This window comes from Oncorhynchus tshawytscha, linkage group LG01 (assembly GCF_018296145.1).
Source record: "Oncorhynchus tshawytscha isolate Ot180627B linkage group LG01, Otsh_v2.0, whole genome shotgun sequence".
Lineage (NCBI taxonomy): Eukaryota > Metazoa > Chordata > Actinopteri > Salmoniformes > Salmonidae > Oncorhynchus > Oncorhynchus tshawytscha.
This window is the reverse complement of record NC_056429.1, coordinates 47,547,624-47,566,712: the sequence shown is the minus strand read 5'-3', so window position 1 is coordinate 47,566,712 and position 19,089 is coordinate 47,547,624. Positions and strand designations below refer to the sequence as shown.

Sequence of the window (19,089 nt, the reverse complement as noted above, 5' to 3'; positions counted from 1 at the left end):
TATTTGTCAACTCCCGCACAATTTCTGTCCTTCCATCCGAGTGCTGCTGCGGGTTCTTTGCTTGTCTTGACCAATCAGATTCACGGAAATCGCAGGTAGCGCGGGCTGGACAAAGCTCAAGGTGCGCTCTTCACTTTCCTCTGGCTGGTATTTATTTAGCAAGCATAATAACACAACACTCCCGACATACACAAGCAAAGACTATTACATAAATGTAACAGCCTATACACCTAAACATTAGCCATCGTACACACTGTATTGCCTGTTAACGAGACAATTTTTCAGTCTGATCAACTGTAGGCTACTAACAACAGTAGCTGCATTGTCTAGCCTCCCTCTAGCCAATGTTAACGAAGAGGTAACGTTGTGTAGGCTTATTTATAGCCCATTTGGTTGTGAGAAAATGTGAAGGGATCAAATGTGGTTTATATTCAAACTTGGGCTGACTAGGCAATTTAGGATTTTCAGTCCAAAATGATTAACTGGAATTAATCAATAAACACAATAGCTGAAAGACTGTGAGTACATGTTTTATTCAGCCTACAGTTGCATAGAGCAAAACTACACGATGCAAATCTGCATAAAGCAAGCTCAGCCCTGTGTGTTTTATTGTCCAATCATGTTGCTTTCTCTGTGTGTACGTGTAAAGGAACCCCCCAGTCCCTTTAAAACACAATTCAGACGGTACAAGGTTGCTGCAGGTGACAGGGTGGGTTGCCAGGGTATCCTCACCAAAGCCAGTTTTCCCAGGAGTTTTTTAAAACCCACGTGACCTGATTAGAAAAACTCTGGTCCCATCACAGCCCATATGAAACCTTTTTTTTTACAAGAGGTGAATCATGTATACAGTATAAGGCATTGACTTTTACGTGGATAGGTTACAAGATCAAGAAAAACTACGGCCCCAGAATTGTTTTTATCGCCACACCACTCTTGGACATGTGTTGCCACCTTTGTGCTCAATAGTTAGTCCTATACTAAAAAAATCACCACAGTTGGTTTGTTTGCACCCTCATGATAGCACTCTCACGGGGGCTATCATGTCTTTTGCCTCTCGTTGTTCAGCTATTTGTGCCGGACTGCTGATAGGCTACAATTAGCTTACGCCTGCAAGTAATTTGGGTTAATGACGATTCCGTTGCCTTGTAGACCCGCAACAGCCGATGGATGCTCCTTGTTCTTTTCCTATTAGTTCCTATGGACTTTCAGTTTTGGAGAATAATATTTTGTTGCCTGCAAATTGCTGGTAATTATACTGTTGGAATGAAAGTTTTATTTAACAAGCTATATCCCAAATTACCTTTAATTGACATAACCATTTTATAAAATCATTGTCAACATTAAAATAATACCCTCTTTTGCTTGTTCAAATGTTTTAGGGTAAAATACATGACCCTTTGTTAGTTTTCATTGCGCCATAGATGTCCGTTTTTTTCCGTATTTTGGTATATTTGATATTTACTTTAATAATAATAATAGGCTACTACTAATAATACTACTACTACTACTACTAATAGTAATAATTATAAACTCATGCCTAATCGAACTTATGTATTTGCATCAAATATTTAAATCATATATATATGTTAGGGTTAGGCATTTTCATGCTCAAACTTCTGAAATCTTCGGATTGCTCATTTCGTAAAAAGAGATATTATTGCAGTGCATAGTTGACCACTGAGGCTTTATTTGAAACTGAACTGCATTCAAATTCCAGATCCACACAAGCCTCCAAGGCAAAATCCGTGCAGTCATTTCTTCATGTCAACGAAATTGTAGGCAAAACCTCGGATGAAATTCAAGCAAAATACCTTTAAACGTCGTTTCAAAAGTTAAGACTAATGTGTTAGCTGGGGCTTGGAGCTACATGTAAAAGGGGATATGCTACGCGGTTCGTGTACAAGAGGAGACGAAACACGAATCTAAATGTTGAGATTGAGTAAAGTCAGTTGAGGAGAGCGGATAGAATTCCATCCCATTGTCCATATCCCGTCACATCATTTGAGTTCTCGGCATACATTCCTGGTGGTGGCTTGGGTACCAGTGTCCGAAATTGTTCATGTATCCACCGGATTGCGCAGGCGTCCCCTTATTTGCCATGGAAACGTCCCAAAGTGGCGGCATCCCCGGGGAACACGGAGACCCAGATGACCCAGGGTGCAGGTGTTCTCCCTCCGGTCCGCCCGGGCCATGCTTCATGATCTTCTTGTACTTGGAGCGTTTGTTCTGGAACCATATCTTAACCTGCAACAATAAATACAATTTAGTATATTAAGCCTGCAATTAGGCTATTATTATAATCTTTATCATAATTAATAAGCTACTATTATTATTAGTCTATTCAGTACTCACTATAATAATACAAATAATAATAGTTTATTATAATATCCATGGCCTCATTGTTGTTAATATAATTGTTATTTGATAATATTGTTATGTACCTTTGCATGTTGCCAGCATACTGGCAAATAGAGCATTACATTTTTGGAATTATAACTGTAGGCTTTGACTGCATTGTTAGCGAAAAGGAATAATACAAATATTTTCCAATACGTTGGACAAAAAACAGAACATTCACAAGAATGACAAAATAAAGCTGGTGGGTGAGTTCAGGTTGCCAGGAGAATGAACTGTAAACCGCACTACAGACCAGGCAAGCAATACGTTTGGCATTCCTTTAAGGTTGTTTTCCCCATTCTACGAACAATGCAGATAATTTACAGAGATATTTTGATATGGAGAGAGCCTGGTGAGACGTTTATGTAACCGCAACACCCACAGCGTGGTAAAAGCAGCTCTCGTAAAATCTAATTATGAATTGCAATTGATTGTGGAGATGAGTGGAAAACACGGCTCAGATAGCTCACATTTCGCAAGGGCTGCCCAAGAGTGTCACCCCAAACATGCCAATGACAGAAATAATGTTGTGATGTCTTGAATTAATTACATTTGCAGTGAAATTGGGAAAGTACTCAGACCCCTTCAAATGTTCCACATTTTGTTACATTACAGCCTAATTCTAAAACGTATTAAATTGTTTTTCCCTCATCAACCCCCCACACACACACCACAATGACAAAGAAAAAACATGTTTTTATACATTTTTGCAAAAAATATTACATTTACATAAATATATAAGTATTCAGACCCTTTGCTATGAGACTCGAAATTGAGCTCAGGTGCATCCAGTTTCCATTGATCATGCTTGAGAAGTTTCTACAACATGATTGGAGTCCACCTGTGGTAAATTCTATTGATTGGACATGATTTGGAAAGGCACACACCTGTCTATATAAGGTCCGACAGGTAACAGTTCATGTCAGAGCAAAAACCAAGTCATGAGGTTGATGGAATTGACCGTAGAGCTCCGAGACAGGATTGTGTCAAGTCACAGATCTGGGGAAGGGTACCAAAAAATGTCTGCAGCATTGAAGGTTCCCAAGAACACAGTGGCCGCCATCATTCTTAAATTGAATAAGTTTGGAACTGCAACGTCTTTCTTCCTGGGAAGGAGAGGAGGACCAAAATGCAGCGTGGTTATTTATAAACATATTTAATGAAAGATGAAAACGTGAACACTATACAAAATAAGAAAACGTGGAAAAACCAAAACAGTCCTAACTGGTGCAAAACACAGAGACAGGAACAAAACCCCTAGACTAAACAAGACACATAAATCACCCATGTCACACCCTGGCCTAACCAACATAATAAAGAAAACACAGAATACTAAGGCCAGGGCGTGACAGTACCCCCCCCCCCAAAGGTGCGGACTCCCGGCCGCACACCTAAACCCATAGGGGAGGGTCTGGGTGGGCGTCTGATCCTGGCTGACTGGCAGCTCCTGGCTGACTGGTGGCTCTGGAAGATCCTGGCTGACTGGCGGCTCTGGAGGATCCTGGCTGACTGGCGGCTCTGGCGGATCCTGGCTGACTGTCGGCTCTGGCTGCTCCATGCTGACTGGCGGCTCTGGCTGCTTCATGCTGACTGGCGGCTCTGGCTGCTCCATGCTGACTGGCGGCTCTGGCTGCTCCATGCTGACTGGCGGCTCTGGCTGCTCCATGCAGACTGGCAGCTCTGGCGGCTCATGACAGACGGGAGACTCTGGCGGCTCATGACAGACGGGAGACTCTGGCGGCTCATGACAGACGGGAGACTCTGGCGGCTCATGACAGATGGGAGACTCTGGCGGCTCATGACAGACGGGAGACTCTGGCGGCTCATGACAGACGGGCAGCTCAGGCGACACTGGAGAGGAGGAAGGCTCTGACAGAGCTGGACAGGCGAGGCGCACCTGCAGGCCTGGTACATGGTGTCGGCACTGGTGGTACTGGGCCAAGGACACGCACAGGAAGCCTGGTGCGGGGAGCTGCCACCTGAGGGCTGGTGCGTGGAGGTGGTACTCGATAGACCGGACCGTGCAGGCGCACTGGAGCTCTTGAACACCGAGCCTGCCCAACCTTACCTGGTTGAATGCTCCCAGTTGCCCTGCCAGTGCGGCGAGGTGGAATAGCCCGCACTGGGCTGTGCAGGCGATCCGGAGACACCATGCGTAAGGCTGGTGCCATGTACGCCGGCCCAAGGAGACGCACTGGAGACCAGATGCGTAGAGCCGGCTTCATGGCACCTGGCTCGATGCCCACTCTAGCCCGGCCGATACGAGGAGCTGGTATGTACCGCACCGGGCTATGCACCCGTACTGGGGACACCGTGCGCTCCACAGCATAACACGGTGCCTGCCCGGTCTCTCTAGCCCCCCGGTAAGCACAGGAAGTTGGCGCAGGTCTCCTACCTGGCTTCGCCATAATTCCTGTGTGCCCTCCCCAAGACATTTTTGGGGCTGACTCTCAGGCTTCCTTGCCAGCCGCGTTCCCTCGTATCGCCGGCTCCTCTCTCCGGCTGCCTCTGCTCTCCTAGCTGCCTCCATCTGTACCCATGGGAGGCGATCCTTTCCCGCCAGGATCTCCTCCCAAGTGTAGCAACCCATGCCATCCAACACATCATCCCATGTCCATTCCTCCTTGCGCTGCTCCTGCTGCCGCTGCCTGTCACCACGCCGCTTGGTCCTGTTGTGGTGGGTGATTCTGTAACGGCTTTCTTCCTGGGAAGGAGAGGAGGACCAAAATGCAGCATTTATAAACATCTTTAATGAAAGATGAAACCGTGAACACTATACAAAATAAGAAAACGTGGAAAAACCGAAACAGTCCTAACTGGTGCAAAACACAGAGACAGGAACAATCACCCACAAGTTACCTAAAGAATATGGCTGCCTAAATATGGTTCCCATTCAGAGACAATGATAAACACCTGCCTCTGATTGAGAACCACTCCAGGCAACCATAGACTTACCTAGAACACTCAACTGAACACAACCCCATAGACTACAAAACCCCTAGACAAAACAAGACACATAAATTACCCATGTCACACCCTGGCCTTACCAACATAATAAAGAAAACACAGAATACTAAGGCCAGGGCGTGACAGGAACCATCAAGACTCTTCCTAGAGCTGGCCGCACGGCCACACTGAGCAATCTGGGGAGAAGGGCCTTGGTCAGGGAGGTGACGAAAAACCTGGCGGTCACTGGGAGAACCTTACAGAAGGACAACCATCTCTGCAACACTCCAACAATCAGGCCTTTATGTTAGAGTGGCTAGACGGAAGCAACTCTAAAGGCACCTAAAGGAAAAGGACTCTCAGACCATGAGAAATAACCAAGATTGAACTCTTTGGCCTGAATGCCAAGCATCACGTCTGGAGAAAACCTGGCACCATCCCTACGGTGAAGCATGGTGGTGGCAGCATCATGCTGTGGGAATGTTTTTCAGCGGCAGGGACTGGGAGACTAGTAAGGATTGAGGGAAATAAAAACGGCGCAAAGTACAGAGAGATCCCTGATGAAAGCCTGCTCGAGAGCGCTCCGGACCTCAGAATGGGGCGAAGGTTCACCTTCCAACAGGACATCAACCCTAAGCACACAGCCAAGGCAATGTAGGAGGGGCTTCTGGACAAGACTGAATGTCCTTGAGTGGCCCAGCCAGAGCCCGGACTTGAACCCGATCGAACATCTCTGGAGAGACCTGAAAATAGCCGTGCAGCAACGCACCCCATCCAACCTGACAGAGCGTGAGAAGATCTGCAGAGAAGAATGACAGAAACTCCCAAAATACGGGTGTGCCAAGCTTGTAGCATCATACTCAAGTAGACCCAAGGTGGAAATCACTGCCAAAGGTGCTTCAACAAAGTACTGAGTAAAGGGTCTGTATACAGTGGCTTGCGAAATTATTCACCCCCTTGGCATTTTTCCTATTTTGTTGCCTTTACAACCTGGAATTAAAATAGATTTTTTTGGGGGGGGGTTGTATCATTTGATTTACACAACATGCCTACCTCTTTGAAGATTCAAAATATTTTTTATTGTGAAGCAAACAAGGAATAAGACAAAAAAACAGAAAACTTGAGCATTCCCCCCCAAAGTTAATACTTTGTAGAGCCACTTTTTGCAGCAATTACAGCTGCAAGCCTCTTGTGGTATGTTTCTATAAGCTTGGCGCATCTAGCCATTGGGATTTTTGCCCATTCTACAAAGCAAAACTGCTCCAGCTCCTTCAAGTTGGATGGGTTATACTGGTGTACTGCAATCTTCAAGTCATACCACAGATTCTCAATTGGATTGAGGTCTGGGCTTTGACTAGGCCATTCCAAGATATTTAAATGTTCCCTTAAACCACTCGAGTGCTGCTTTAGCAGTATGCTTAGGGTCATTGTCCTACTGGAAGGTGAACCTCGGTCCCAGTCTCCAAATCTCTGGAAGACTGAAACAGGTTTCCCTCAAGAATTTCCCTCATTCCTTCAACTGACCAGTTTCCCAGTCCCTGCTGATGAAAAACATCCCCACAGCATGATGTTGCCACCACCATGTTTCACTGTGGGGATGGTGTTCTCAGGTGATGAGAGGTGTTGGGTTTGTGCTAGACATAGCGTTTTCCTTGATGGCCATAAAGCTCAATTGTAGTCTCATTTGACCAGAGTACGGTTCTTCCATATGCTTGGGGACTCTCCGACATGCCTTTTGGTGAACACCAAACTTGTTTGCTTATTTTTTTCTTTAAGCAATGGCTTTTTTCTGGCCACTCTTCCGTAAAGCCCAGCTCTGTGGAGAGTACGGCTTAAAGTGGTCCTATGGACTGATACTCCAATCTCCGCTGTGGAGCTTTGTAGTTCCTTCAGGGTTATCTTTGGTCTCTTTGTTGCTTCTCTGATTAAAGCCCTCTTTGCCTGGTCCGTGAGTTTTGGTGGGCTCTCTTGGCAGGTTTGTTGTGGTGCCATATTCTTTCCATTTTTTAATAATGGATTTAATGGTGCTCCGTGGGATGTTCAAACTTTCTGCTATGTTTTTATAACTCAACCCTGATCTAGACTTCCCCACAACTTTGTCCCTGACCTGTTTGGAGAGCTCCGTGGTCTTCATGGTGCCGCTTGCTTGGTGGTGTTGCTTTGCTTGGTGGTGTTGTAGACTCTGGGGCCTTTCAGAACAGGTGTATATATACTGAGATCATGTGACACTTAGATTGCACATAGGTGGACTTTATTTAACAAATTATGTGACTTCTGAAGGAAATTGGTTGCACCAGATCTTATTTGGGGGCTTCATAGCAACAGGGGTGAATACATATGCATGCACCACTTTTCCATTCTTTTTTAAACGTTATTTATTTAATTTCACTTAACCAATTTGGAATATTTTGTGTTTGTCCATTACATGAAATCCAAATAAACATCCATTTAAATTACAGGTTGTAATGCAACAAAATATGAAAAACACCAAGAGGGATGAATACTTTTGCAAATACTTATGAAAATTTGATAAATCAGTTTTTTATTTGTTAATCATTTACAAAAATAAATAAAAAACATTTTTTCTTTGTCATCATGGAGTATTGTACTCCTTTTTCTCTCCAATTTTGGTAGTTACAGTCTTGTCTCATCGCTGCAATTTCCATACGGACTCGGGAGAGGCAAAGGTCGAGAGCCGTGCATCCTCCGAAACACAACCCAACCAAGCCGCACTGCTTCTTTGACACAATGCCCACTTAACCCAGAAGCCAGTCGCACCAATGTGTCAGTCAGAGGAAACACCGTACACCTGGTGACCGTGTCAGCATGTACTGCGCCCGGCGCACCACAGGAGTCGCTGTTGCGCGATGGGACAAGGACATCCCTGCCAGCCAAACCCTCCCCTAACCTGGACGACCCTGGGCTTATTGTGCGCTGCCCCATGGGTCTCCCGGTTGCGGCCGGCTGCGACAGAGCCTTGACTCGAACCCAGAATCTCTAGTGGCACAGCTAGCACTGTGATGCAGTGCCTTAGACCACTGCACCACTGCGCCACTAGGGAGGCCCCATCATGGTGTATTGTGTGTAGATTTATGAGGGGAAAAAACTATTTAATCCATTTTAGAATAAGGTTGTAACGTAACAAAATGTGGAAAAAGTCAAAGGGTCTGAATACTTTCCGAATGCGGCAGTCTTTACAAACTTTCAGATTGGACCAAGTCACTATTAAACGAGTCACAAGCAAGTCTCAAGTCATAAAGTCAGAGTCTCAAGTCAAGTCCCAAGTAGAACGTGGTCAAGACTCGAGTCAAGTCCAAAGAAATACATTACCTATCAACTCATTCCAGGGTTTTTCTTTATTTTTGAAAATGTTCTACATTGTAGAATAATAGTGAAGACATCAAAACTATGAAATAACACATATGGGATCATGTAGTAACCGAAAAAGTGTTAAACAAATCAAAATATATTTTAGATTTAAGATTCTTCAAAGCAGCCACCTTTGATGACAGCTTTGCACACTCTTGGCATTCTCTCAACCAGCTTCACCTGGAATGCTTTTCCAACAGTCTCGAAGGAGTTTCCACATATGCTGAGCACTTGTTGGCTGCTTTTCCTTTACTCTGCAGTCCAGCTCATCCCAAACCATCTCAATTGGGTTGAGGTTGGGGGATTGTGGAGGCCAGGTCATCTGATGCAGCACACCATCACTCTCTTTCTTGGTCAAATAGCCCTGGAGGTGTGTTGGGTTATTGTCCTTTTGAAAAACAAGTGATAGTCCCACTAAGCGCAAACCAGATGGGATGGTGTATTGCTGCAGAATGCTGTGGTAGCCATGCTGGTTAAGTGTGCCTTGAATTCTCAATAATCACAGACAGTGTCACCAGCAAATCATCCCCACACCATCACACCTCCTCCTCTATGCTTCACGGTGGGAACCACACATGTGGAAATAATCTGTTCACCTACTCTGTGTTTCACAGACACAGCCGTTGTAACCAAAAATCTCAAATTCGGACTCATCAGACCAAAGGACAGATTTGGCCCAAGCAAGTCTCTTCTTATTATTGGTGTCCTTTAGTAGTGGTTTCTTTTCAGCAATTCAACCATGAAGGCCTGATTCATGCAGTCTCCGCTGAACAGTTGATGTTGAGATGTGTCTGTTGCTTTGCTTTATCTTGGCCAGGTCGCAGTTGTAAATGAGAACTTGTTCTCAACTAGCCTTACCTGGTGACAAAAAAAAATTATAATAATAATAGAACTCATTTAACTCAACATTTATTTGGGATGCAATTTCTGAGGCTGGTAACTCTAATGAACTTATGCTCTGCAGCAGAGGTAACTTTGGGTCTTCCTTTCCTGTGGCGATCATCATGAGAGCCAGTTTCATCATTTGCGACTGCACTTTAAGAAACTTTCAAAGTTCTTGAAATTTTCAGAATTGACTGACCTTCATGTCTTAAAGTAATGATGGACTGTTGTTTCTCTTTGCTTATTTGAGCTGTTCCTTCCATAATATGGACTTGGTCTTTTACCAAGGTTTTTACCATGGCTGTCTTCTGTATACCACCCCTACCTAGTCACAACACAACTGATTGGCTCAAACATATTAAGAATGAAAGAAATTCCACAAATTAACAAAGCAGCCCTGTTAATTGAAATGCATTCCAGGTGACTACCTCATGAAGCTGGATGAGAGAATGCCAATAGTGTGCAAAGCTGTCATCAAGGCAGTGGCTACTTTGAAGAATCTCAAATATAAAATATATTTCATTTGTTTAACAATTTTTTGGTTATTACATGATTCCATATGTGTTATTTCATAGTTTTGATGTCTTCACTATTGTGCTACAATGTAGATAATAGTACAAATAAAGAAAAACACTAGAATGAGTAGGTGTGTCCAAACTTTTGACTGGTACTGTATATATACATGCAACGACTTGCTGAACTACAAATCTTTGTTTATTTAGTGAGGCTACCAGACAGCTCTTTTCATTATTTTGTGTACAACATATTTTTATTAGCCTATATAATTGTAAAATGGACCTTGTAGCTGTGGTAAGGGCATGAAATCAGCTGATGGCAAGGCAGGTTGACGTGCTCAGAGTGTAGATTTATTAGGTTTTGGTGATCCAATGGTGAAAGCACCATACCATACAAAATATACAGGTAGATTTACCAAATATACACAGGAAATAGCCCAAAATGAATAGCCTCTGTATCAGGCTTAACCTGTCCTATCTGAACGGACACTGGTAGAGGGCAAGACAGTACACCCTCCCCTTGAGAAACCAAATCGAATTTATCTAACACTGGCTTCTCCAGTGATTTTATCAAGGCACTTTGATGCCTTGATGCTTGTGCTGCACCCGATCCTATAGCTGTATAGCAAATCACCAATCTGTTCGCCTGTGTTGATTGATAGTTTTCTGGTCCAATTAGTGGTGAGTGTGCGTTTCACGAGCCAAAATGGTGATGCTGTGATGCTGCTATGCTGCGATGCTGCGGCTATTGTCTCTGGCTGCATGTAGTGTAATCCACGTAGACTCTGTGCCACAAAATGAGTGACAAAACATTACAAAACCTGGACAGATAATTTCAAGTCTTCAGTCTCAAGTCAAAATCAAGTCCCGAGTCTTGAGGCTCCAAGTCCAAGTCAAGTCTCAAGTTAATTTATTTAAGTCAGACTTGAGTCCAAGTCATGTGACTCGAGTAGTCCAAGTCATGTGACTGGAGTCCACAAGTCTGCCAACTTTTACGTCGTTTTCTCTGACTTTCGCCTACACATCATCAGTTCTGATCAACATGAAATAAAAGAGTAGGACCATAACAATAACATAACACTCCCATAAATACATTAGGACACTCCCATAGGCCTAAACGTAATAATGTGGGCACCCCTATAAGTGTTAAAATTATAAATATATATATATATATATATATATATATATATATATATATATATATATTTTTATTTTATTTTTTTTTTTTTAAACACACTCCAGTGTATTTTAACACTGACTAAATGGGTATATTAATTAAAACAGTGTATCACATTCCATGCCAGCAATATAATTAACAGTTCTTGCAGATGTAACAAAAACCAAGTCTCACATAAACCACTGGAGTAAAACAAGCTTATATTTTGGGTTCTTATGGGTAGGACTGTTTAACTAAGTTCATGAGGTCTTTATGAGTTATATTCTTCAAGAATCAATGGGTACATATCATTCATTTAGTCCAAAAGTGATATAGCGACTGCTGATTACCCCTTTAATGCCGAATTGCACCGAACATATATTTATGAATTAATTTGACCCTAATGTCAATCAACAGCATGCTAATGTAAGTAGCTTTTCCTATAATAATTGGAAATATTGGTTTTAGATTTCAACAGCAACACTCAGCTAACAAGGGCTTTCAGTCTGAAATGTTTGGTAATTAAGAAATCACGCCAGAAAATCCTGTCCCACATATCCAACTAAATATCAATGTGTGTACCGTACAATTTGGGGAAACCACTCTCCTTAGTTAAATGTGTGGTGACTGGCGAGTGGTGGTGAGTGTTTCTGGTGCAAAAAAAGACCATGCATAATCTGCCAGGTGGTTGCTGCTCATGGAAGGCCAGAAGACATGAGTGATTCCAATATATCTAGCTCCCTTATCAATATGACCTTATCAATAATTCCTGCCTCCTCCCAGGTAACATAATATATTTTTTTAACTAGGCAAGTCAGTTAAGAACAAATTCTTATTTACAATGACAACCTACCAGGGAACAGTGGGTTAACTGCCTTGTTCAGGGGCAGAACAGCAGATTTTTACCTTGTCAGCTCGGGGATTCGATCCAGCAACCTTTGGGTTACTAACCACTAGGCTACCTGCCGCCCCATATCAGAGAGGTTTCGAGAAGTGCTTCTTCATATTTAGCATATACGTACACTGAGAGTATACAAAACATTAGGAACACCTTGCTAATATTGCGTTGACCTCCTTTCGACCTCAGAATGGCATTCTTTGCTGTAATTTTTCTCTCATTTCGGGAACCCAAAAACTTCCTGGGACAATATTTATACAAAATGTGAAGCAATAACTTGCTAAGCTCTCTTCCTCTATTCCTACTGACAGACAAAATGGCCGCGGCCGTTCCCCCTTCTCCCTTCCTCTTCCCTTGCCAGACAGACAGCGCTTAGTGAGAAGTAAGGAGTTAGTTACAAAAGGAACCCATTGGCTGAGAGATTGAGGACTTTAAACTAAACCAAGAGCTATATAGGCTAAAGGAGATGACTGAGACTGGAGTGTTACCTCTAAAATCCTCAAGGAATGAGAGCGTCTCAAGAGTATAGGAGTGCTGATCTATAATCAGGTTCCCCCTGTCCATAATCATATTTATTATGATCTAAAAGGCAAAATGTATCCTAGATCAGCAATCCTACTCTGAGACTCGGGACAGTTTCCCAGACACAGATTAAGCCTAGACCTGGACTGAAAAGCATGCTCAATGGAGAATCACCATTGAAACAGTTTTTTTAGTCCAGGACAATGCTTAATGTGTCCAGGAAACTGGCCCATAGTGAATACAGGCGCAGATGAGTAAGTAAGTAATAGTAGGAGATAGATAACACAGTAGTAAGACAAGTAGCGGTAATACAGGACAGTGATACACCCTGCATTTCTGCTGCCTCGCTGCCAACGGGGACCTGCCATTCCAGCCATGTTGCATTCAAATATACATGAACGTGTGTGCCTCCCACTCAGGAGGGGACACAATATCAGTTACAGGCAGAGAGAGTAGGCTAACACCTCCATGAACATGGCAGGACATCAAACTAATGGAGGTTGATACCTAGGAACATAATGTTCCAGTGTTTTCTCCTATATGTTAAATAATACAGCATCTGAAAACTTTAACTACTTAGAGTGGAAATTCTCAAAGCCTTAAATTACACAACTCCATAACATTAGGCTCCATTCTCATTTTTAATGAGACATTTGGCCTTAACAGTATCTAATCAAGCACTTATGCATATAGTGTTGTAGCCTAGATGCAAAGAGAAGACCGTTGACGTTGAGAATGGGCATGCACATCATTTTGACTAAACCTCTCACCACCTTGAGAGATGAGATGCTTACAAAGAAGGAACATTTTGCCCGACTCAAGTAAACAACAGGCCATAGGAATTGTTCACTTTGTGAACCGTTTGTGTAATGCTTGCCCATTTATTCCATTCAAACTATTGAGACCTATACAGACCATATTTAAAAAGGGACTGACACCAAAATTGTTGTGCATTGAAGAGCCTCTTGTAATAAACACCTTATGGAACAGTTAAATCAGTAAAAATAACTGAAATAGACTAATTAAATTGGCCCAAAATACAGAAATATGTACCTGCGTTTGAGTTAGTCCCAATTTTGCTGCCAGATCGGCTCGCTCAGGTAGCGCAAGGTATTGGGTTTGCTGGAATCTCTGGTTGAGCGCTTGCAGTTGTAAGCTTGAGTAGATGGTCCTAGGTTTTCGGATCTTCTTCCCTTTTCCGTTCAGTCTAATTTCTCCGTTCTCGATCACCGTGGTTGGCTTCTCAAGCTCTTCAAAAGGATGAAGAAGGAAAAGTTTTATTTTATTTCACCAGGAAGTCCCATTGAGGTCAGAAATTTGGAAATAATAATAACAATATTAACAACAACAACAACAGCAATAATAATAATAATAATGATCATCATAATAATCATACATTTAATGAATAATACATGTTTAAGTTAAGCCATTTAATTTGCCCTCAATGGGCAAGAGCTCAACTTTTCTTTTCTATCTCATGTGGCAAAAGAGATCATTGAGCATGAGGAATATAATGACTAGATCCCCATTATTCCCATTGTTATGAAGAGTGCACATACCGACTAGTGCTTAGGGAAACAGCTGCGTTAGGCCCCACAAGACATTCATAGTAACATGACACTGTATGAATCCATCCTTATAATACAACCAGTGAAATAGCGTGAGGAGGTTAATCTTTCATTTACTTCATCTACAGATCACGGCACCTGTACATAGCTCATCTGTAAATAGCCCATCCAATCTACCACATCCCCATACTGTATTTTTTTTACCTTGCTCCTTTGCACCCCTATATCTCAAGTTGCACATTCATCTTCTGCACATTCTACCATTCCAGTGTTTAATTGCTATATTGTAATTAATTTGCCACCATAGCCTATTTATTGCCTTTACCACTCTTATCCTACCTCATTTGCACATACTGTATATAGATTTTTCTACTGTATTATTGATTGTATGTTTGTTTATTCCATGTGTAACTCTGTGTTGTTGTATGTGTCGAACTGCTTTGCTTTATCTTGGCCAGGTCGCAGTTGCAAATGAGAACTTGTTCTCAACTAGCCTACCTGGTTAAATAAAGGTGAAATAAATAAAATAAATACTTAACTTTTTGTTTTACACGGGCGGAAGATTTAGATTTGATTTGCTAAGTTGAACAATAATTGCAGAGAATTTAGGTAGGAGGTAGGTAGCCCAATGGCTAAGGGAGATGGACCTGTGGCCGGAAGATGGCAGGTTTGAATCGCAGGCCAGGAGCTGGAGAAAAAATTATCTGGCAATTGGAATGCTGCTGGGTTCACATCCTTAAGACATTCCCCTTTTGTTTTGTGGCTTGGGTCCTTGAACAAGGCCCTTAACCCCAAAACATACAGGGGTGACCCGGTGCTTGCCTTAACTGTGTGTGATTTGTGCTGTCTGGGGCAGTTGAGAATGAGCAGAAGACACATTTCTGTAGTTTGCTATAACTAATGGAAAATAAAGTTGTATTGTATTGTATTGTATTTTTGAGTTAAATAAGTTGCATTGGAACTGTTGAATCTTGATTGTCCCTTTTCTATTCTAAGCCTGCCATTCAAATAGCAGACAATTCTCCCGTGTTAGATCAACACTGACAGTGTTCAATTTAACACTGGTCCAGTGTCTATACAGGCCCACACTTTTCAGTGTTAAATTAACAACTGTATTAGTGACAGAGACATGGTTGTTGTTGCAGTCTTTTTGTTTTTGTTCTGTGGCCTTAACCAAGGAAGATCTTAAGTGAATATGCTATTATTAAAATGTAATTCTTCAACAAAATGCAAGTATTTAATGCCTTATTTTGAGGGCTTAGTTTTATCGTATTACCATGCCCTATGCAGAAACTGTTCTTTTGTTTTGGCCCACCAGCTTCAAACAGCTGTATAAACTACATTTTTTGTTATTGAAAATATATTTCACAGAGATTTAGATGTACACTGATTCCCTACACTATTCAGTGAAATTGAGCGAACAGTGTGGAATTTGAGCAAACAGGAAATAACAGAGCGATTTCCACTAGACAACACAGCCACAAAGTCAGAACAGCTTTCCTAGTTTGACAACAGATGCCACTCTAGCGCGAGAAATCAATGGGCGAATATCACAGCCAATCACAACACTGGGGAGTAAGTAATACTGTGAAACACTAATATTCCACTATTAGCGACAGATATGTTATGGACATTTTTTGAAATTACAATGCAAAAATAAAAATGCCGTGTAGCACCTTTAAAATCCCTAAAACTAGAACTATGCATTCCAAAAAATAATTGCAACATACAACGTAATCAATGTTGATATAACATTTGTTGCAATAGTTTCCTTTATTATTTATTGGACCATTATATTGTCATTGGTAGGAATTAAACTAATCATTACATGGTTATATTATCATCAGAAAAATAATTATAATACATTGTTCAGAGCAAAGACCAGCTTTTAATCAGAACTAAGAATAACATAATGAATCTGTCAATGTTCTACAGGACTCCAATGTTTATAATATCTGGGGCCTTAAAAACTTATTGACTTTCTAACATTGGCCAACACACGAAATGCCTGTGAGATTGCATTGGGGCGGTAGGTAGCCGAGTGGTTAGATCGTTGGACCAATAACCGAAAGTTTGCTGAATCGAATCCCCGAGCTGACAAGGTCAAAATCTGCCATTCTGCCCCTGAACAAGGCAGTTAAGCCACTGCTCCCTGGTAGGCCTTTATTGTAAATAAGCATTTGTTCTTACTGACTTGCCTGGATAGAGTTGATGAACATGGCAATAGCCAACAGTGCAGTGGAGATGTCACAGTCAGTCGACGATAGATGGATGACATTCCCTGCCAATTACCGCACAGGTTTTTGATGTTGTGTAAATATAAATAGGCTGCTAAACCCCTAAACGAACTCACTCATCATATTTTTTGTTGTTGTTGTTGAGAGGTTGATTCCTATCTGAATGTCTTCGAGTTTTTAGTCCCAAACAGCTTCACACTTCAAATAGGACTAGCCATTCTAAACAACTTGATTTTATGTATAGGCCTAGAGACAGGGTTATTTTGATCATTGACATTAGACTACTTGGAATTAATGCTGTATGTATTTTGTTTAACGTTTTGATTTAAAAAAAATACGAGGTAAAATGATGTAACTCTTTCATTAGTCCTATGCGGCTATCTGTATTTTAACATATCAATTAAGTAATGTAGGATCACAGAAGCAATAACGTCATCAAAGGTAAATAGTTTTCAGATTACATGTTTTGTTTGGGCCCTGTGCTTTGTGGGAGACCACAGGATAAAATGTTTAGTGGCTCGGTTTTTCCCTCCCATGTCGGCTGCATGTGACCTGTATCATCATCCAGAGTAGGCTAATTATTGTGCCAATCAACCGACCTGTCTCGCGGCCCAATAATATAAATGCAAACTGAACAGTAGTAGCCTACCCTTAGGTCTAAACACCTGTCCTAATATCAGATTAGACTATTAATTAAAATGGTGAAATAGGCTACACATTAGCCCTAGGTAATGTGAAATCTTATGAAAATTGATTCTCATTTCAATTTGAGACGAGAACAGTTCCTTGCTTTATCCATGCATGTATCTTGAAGTTCAGTAGCCTGTAAACTATTGACTCTTAAAAATAAAATATTTTCAAACGTGCTCAGGTGTTATAGACTACATATGTGACATGGGAACAAGGGCGTTTTGCATTACAAATTACTATCCTATTAATTAATAACTTTAGGTCAGAGCACTGTTTCCGTAATGCTGCCTGCTATATGTTATGAATTCCCTATATTTCATTAGTGGTTTATTTGTAGATTTCTGATAGGGTTTAGGTAGGCTATTTAAGTGCCCAATTCTAATTTTGTAGTCCATCGCGTCCGTATAGCCTTCGCCACTGTAACTACATCTTGAAAATGGCAACACACATTGAATAAACTCCATAATGTCAACACCGATGTTTTTAAAACGTACCTGTTTCCTCTATTCTCGTGCGTCCCAGACCGTTGTTGTGGCTACTGTGCTGGTATGGCAGGTAGGCACTTGGGTGGTGTGCGCTTACAGTGCTGTGGTAGGGGTAGGCTAGCGTGCGGCCATAGGATGACGCGCTGGAAGAAAAGGAGCTGTCGTGCTGCGAGGGTCCGACGGGATGCAAGCCGTGCACTGGATAGATGTTTTGGGATAAGCCGGGGGGATGCTGCTGGTGGCCGGGATAGCCGTGTCCGAACTCCAGAAAGGCCGATTTTGAGGGATCAGAAGAAACCAGACTGTCCGATAATGAACTCATAGTCATCATTGAGCGGGGGTCCATAAACTCGAGGCGCAGTTAAGGGCACCATAGAGTGCTACAGATGGGACCGATGCATATCCACTGAGAAGGGAAGTTAGGCTACCTAACAAAAACACCAAGAGCACAAAGCTAAGGTGACGAGGTTATTTCCTAAATCCTTCCGTTTGTCTCCAAATTCTAAATTATGCAGTCCCTTTATTTTATCGTCTCTAAAAAAGAGAAGAGGAAAATCTTCACTGTTTCTCTGAACACTTTGTGCATATGGTTTAAACTTGTTGCTACCTCGCTTGGCATACACTAGCGCGCCTGCTCATTGGTTGCGGTGGCTAATCATGTCATCCTGCCCGGAGGCCAAATCATACAAGATTAATACAAACTACAAGAAGTCCGTCTTCCAGTTTGGGCAGTAATGACATTTCAATGCAGCAGAATTTGCAAACAATGTATGCTAAATGAGAAGATAGGCCTACTGTAACAGATATTAACTAGGCTAATCTAATGTCAAGTATGTTTAGATTTTGTTATGTAGCCTTTTAGCGTTTGCAAAGATTGTCAACAAACTTGACAACTTTGCCAGCGATGTTTTTACGTAAGGACAAACCTTTTGCGCGCAAGTTAGGCCATAGGATAATCAATTATTATATATGTATACCTGCCTAATTAATACGCAATACACATAGCTACATGATAAGCCTATACATTTAATTTACACCTGGCGCCAATGCGTGATTTAGCCTACGCATACCTAGACTCAAGGGAGGGCACAGAAGCTCAACACAGTGGCTATAATACCGTTGTAAATGTGACTTAATCAAAACGCTCAGATGCACATCAAGATAAAACATCAAATACGCACACACACGCACACACAAACATATATTATTTCCCAGCACATGTTTAACACACAACATACAAGATTCATGTTTTTTAAACAAAAATGCAACAAATGGGAAACCATTCTTTAGGAGGTTGTACTTGGTGAGAGGACAAGTTGTAATTACTGATAGTTTCTGAAGAAGGAAGAGAGGCTGCCCCTATCTATCAACCTTGTCCGTGATGAAAGAAGACTTTCACCTTCGACTGGAAGCCATTACATAGT

At 41.9% G+C, this 19,089-nt stretch overlaps 1 protein-coding gene across 1 annotated transcript; it reads right to left on the bottom strand.

Annotated features, from left to right (window-relative positions):
* Positions 1–514: 514 nt before the first annotated feature.
* LOC112252216 (homeobox protein Dlx4a) lies at positions 515–18,266 on the bottom strand. Its single transcript, XM_024423261.2, has 3 exons — positions 17,675–18,266; positions 13,739–13,935; positions 515–2,244 (listed from the first exon to the last, which is right to left on the bottom strand). Exons 1-3 carry the CDS (start codon positions 18,009–18,011, stop codon positions 1,993–1,995), a joined length of 786 nt encoding a protein of 261 aa, XP_024279029.1. The 5' UTR covers positions 18,012–18,266; the 3' UTR covers positions 515–1,992.
* Positions 18,267–19,089: the final 823 nt, after the last annotated feature.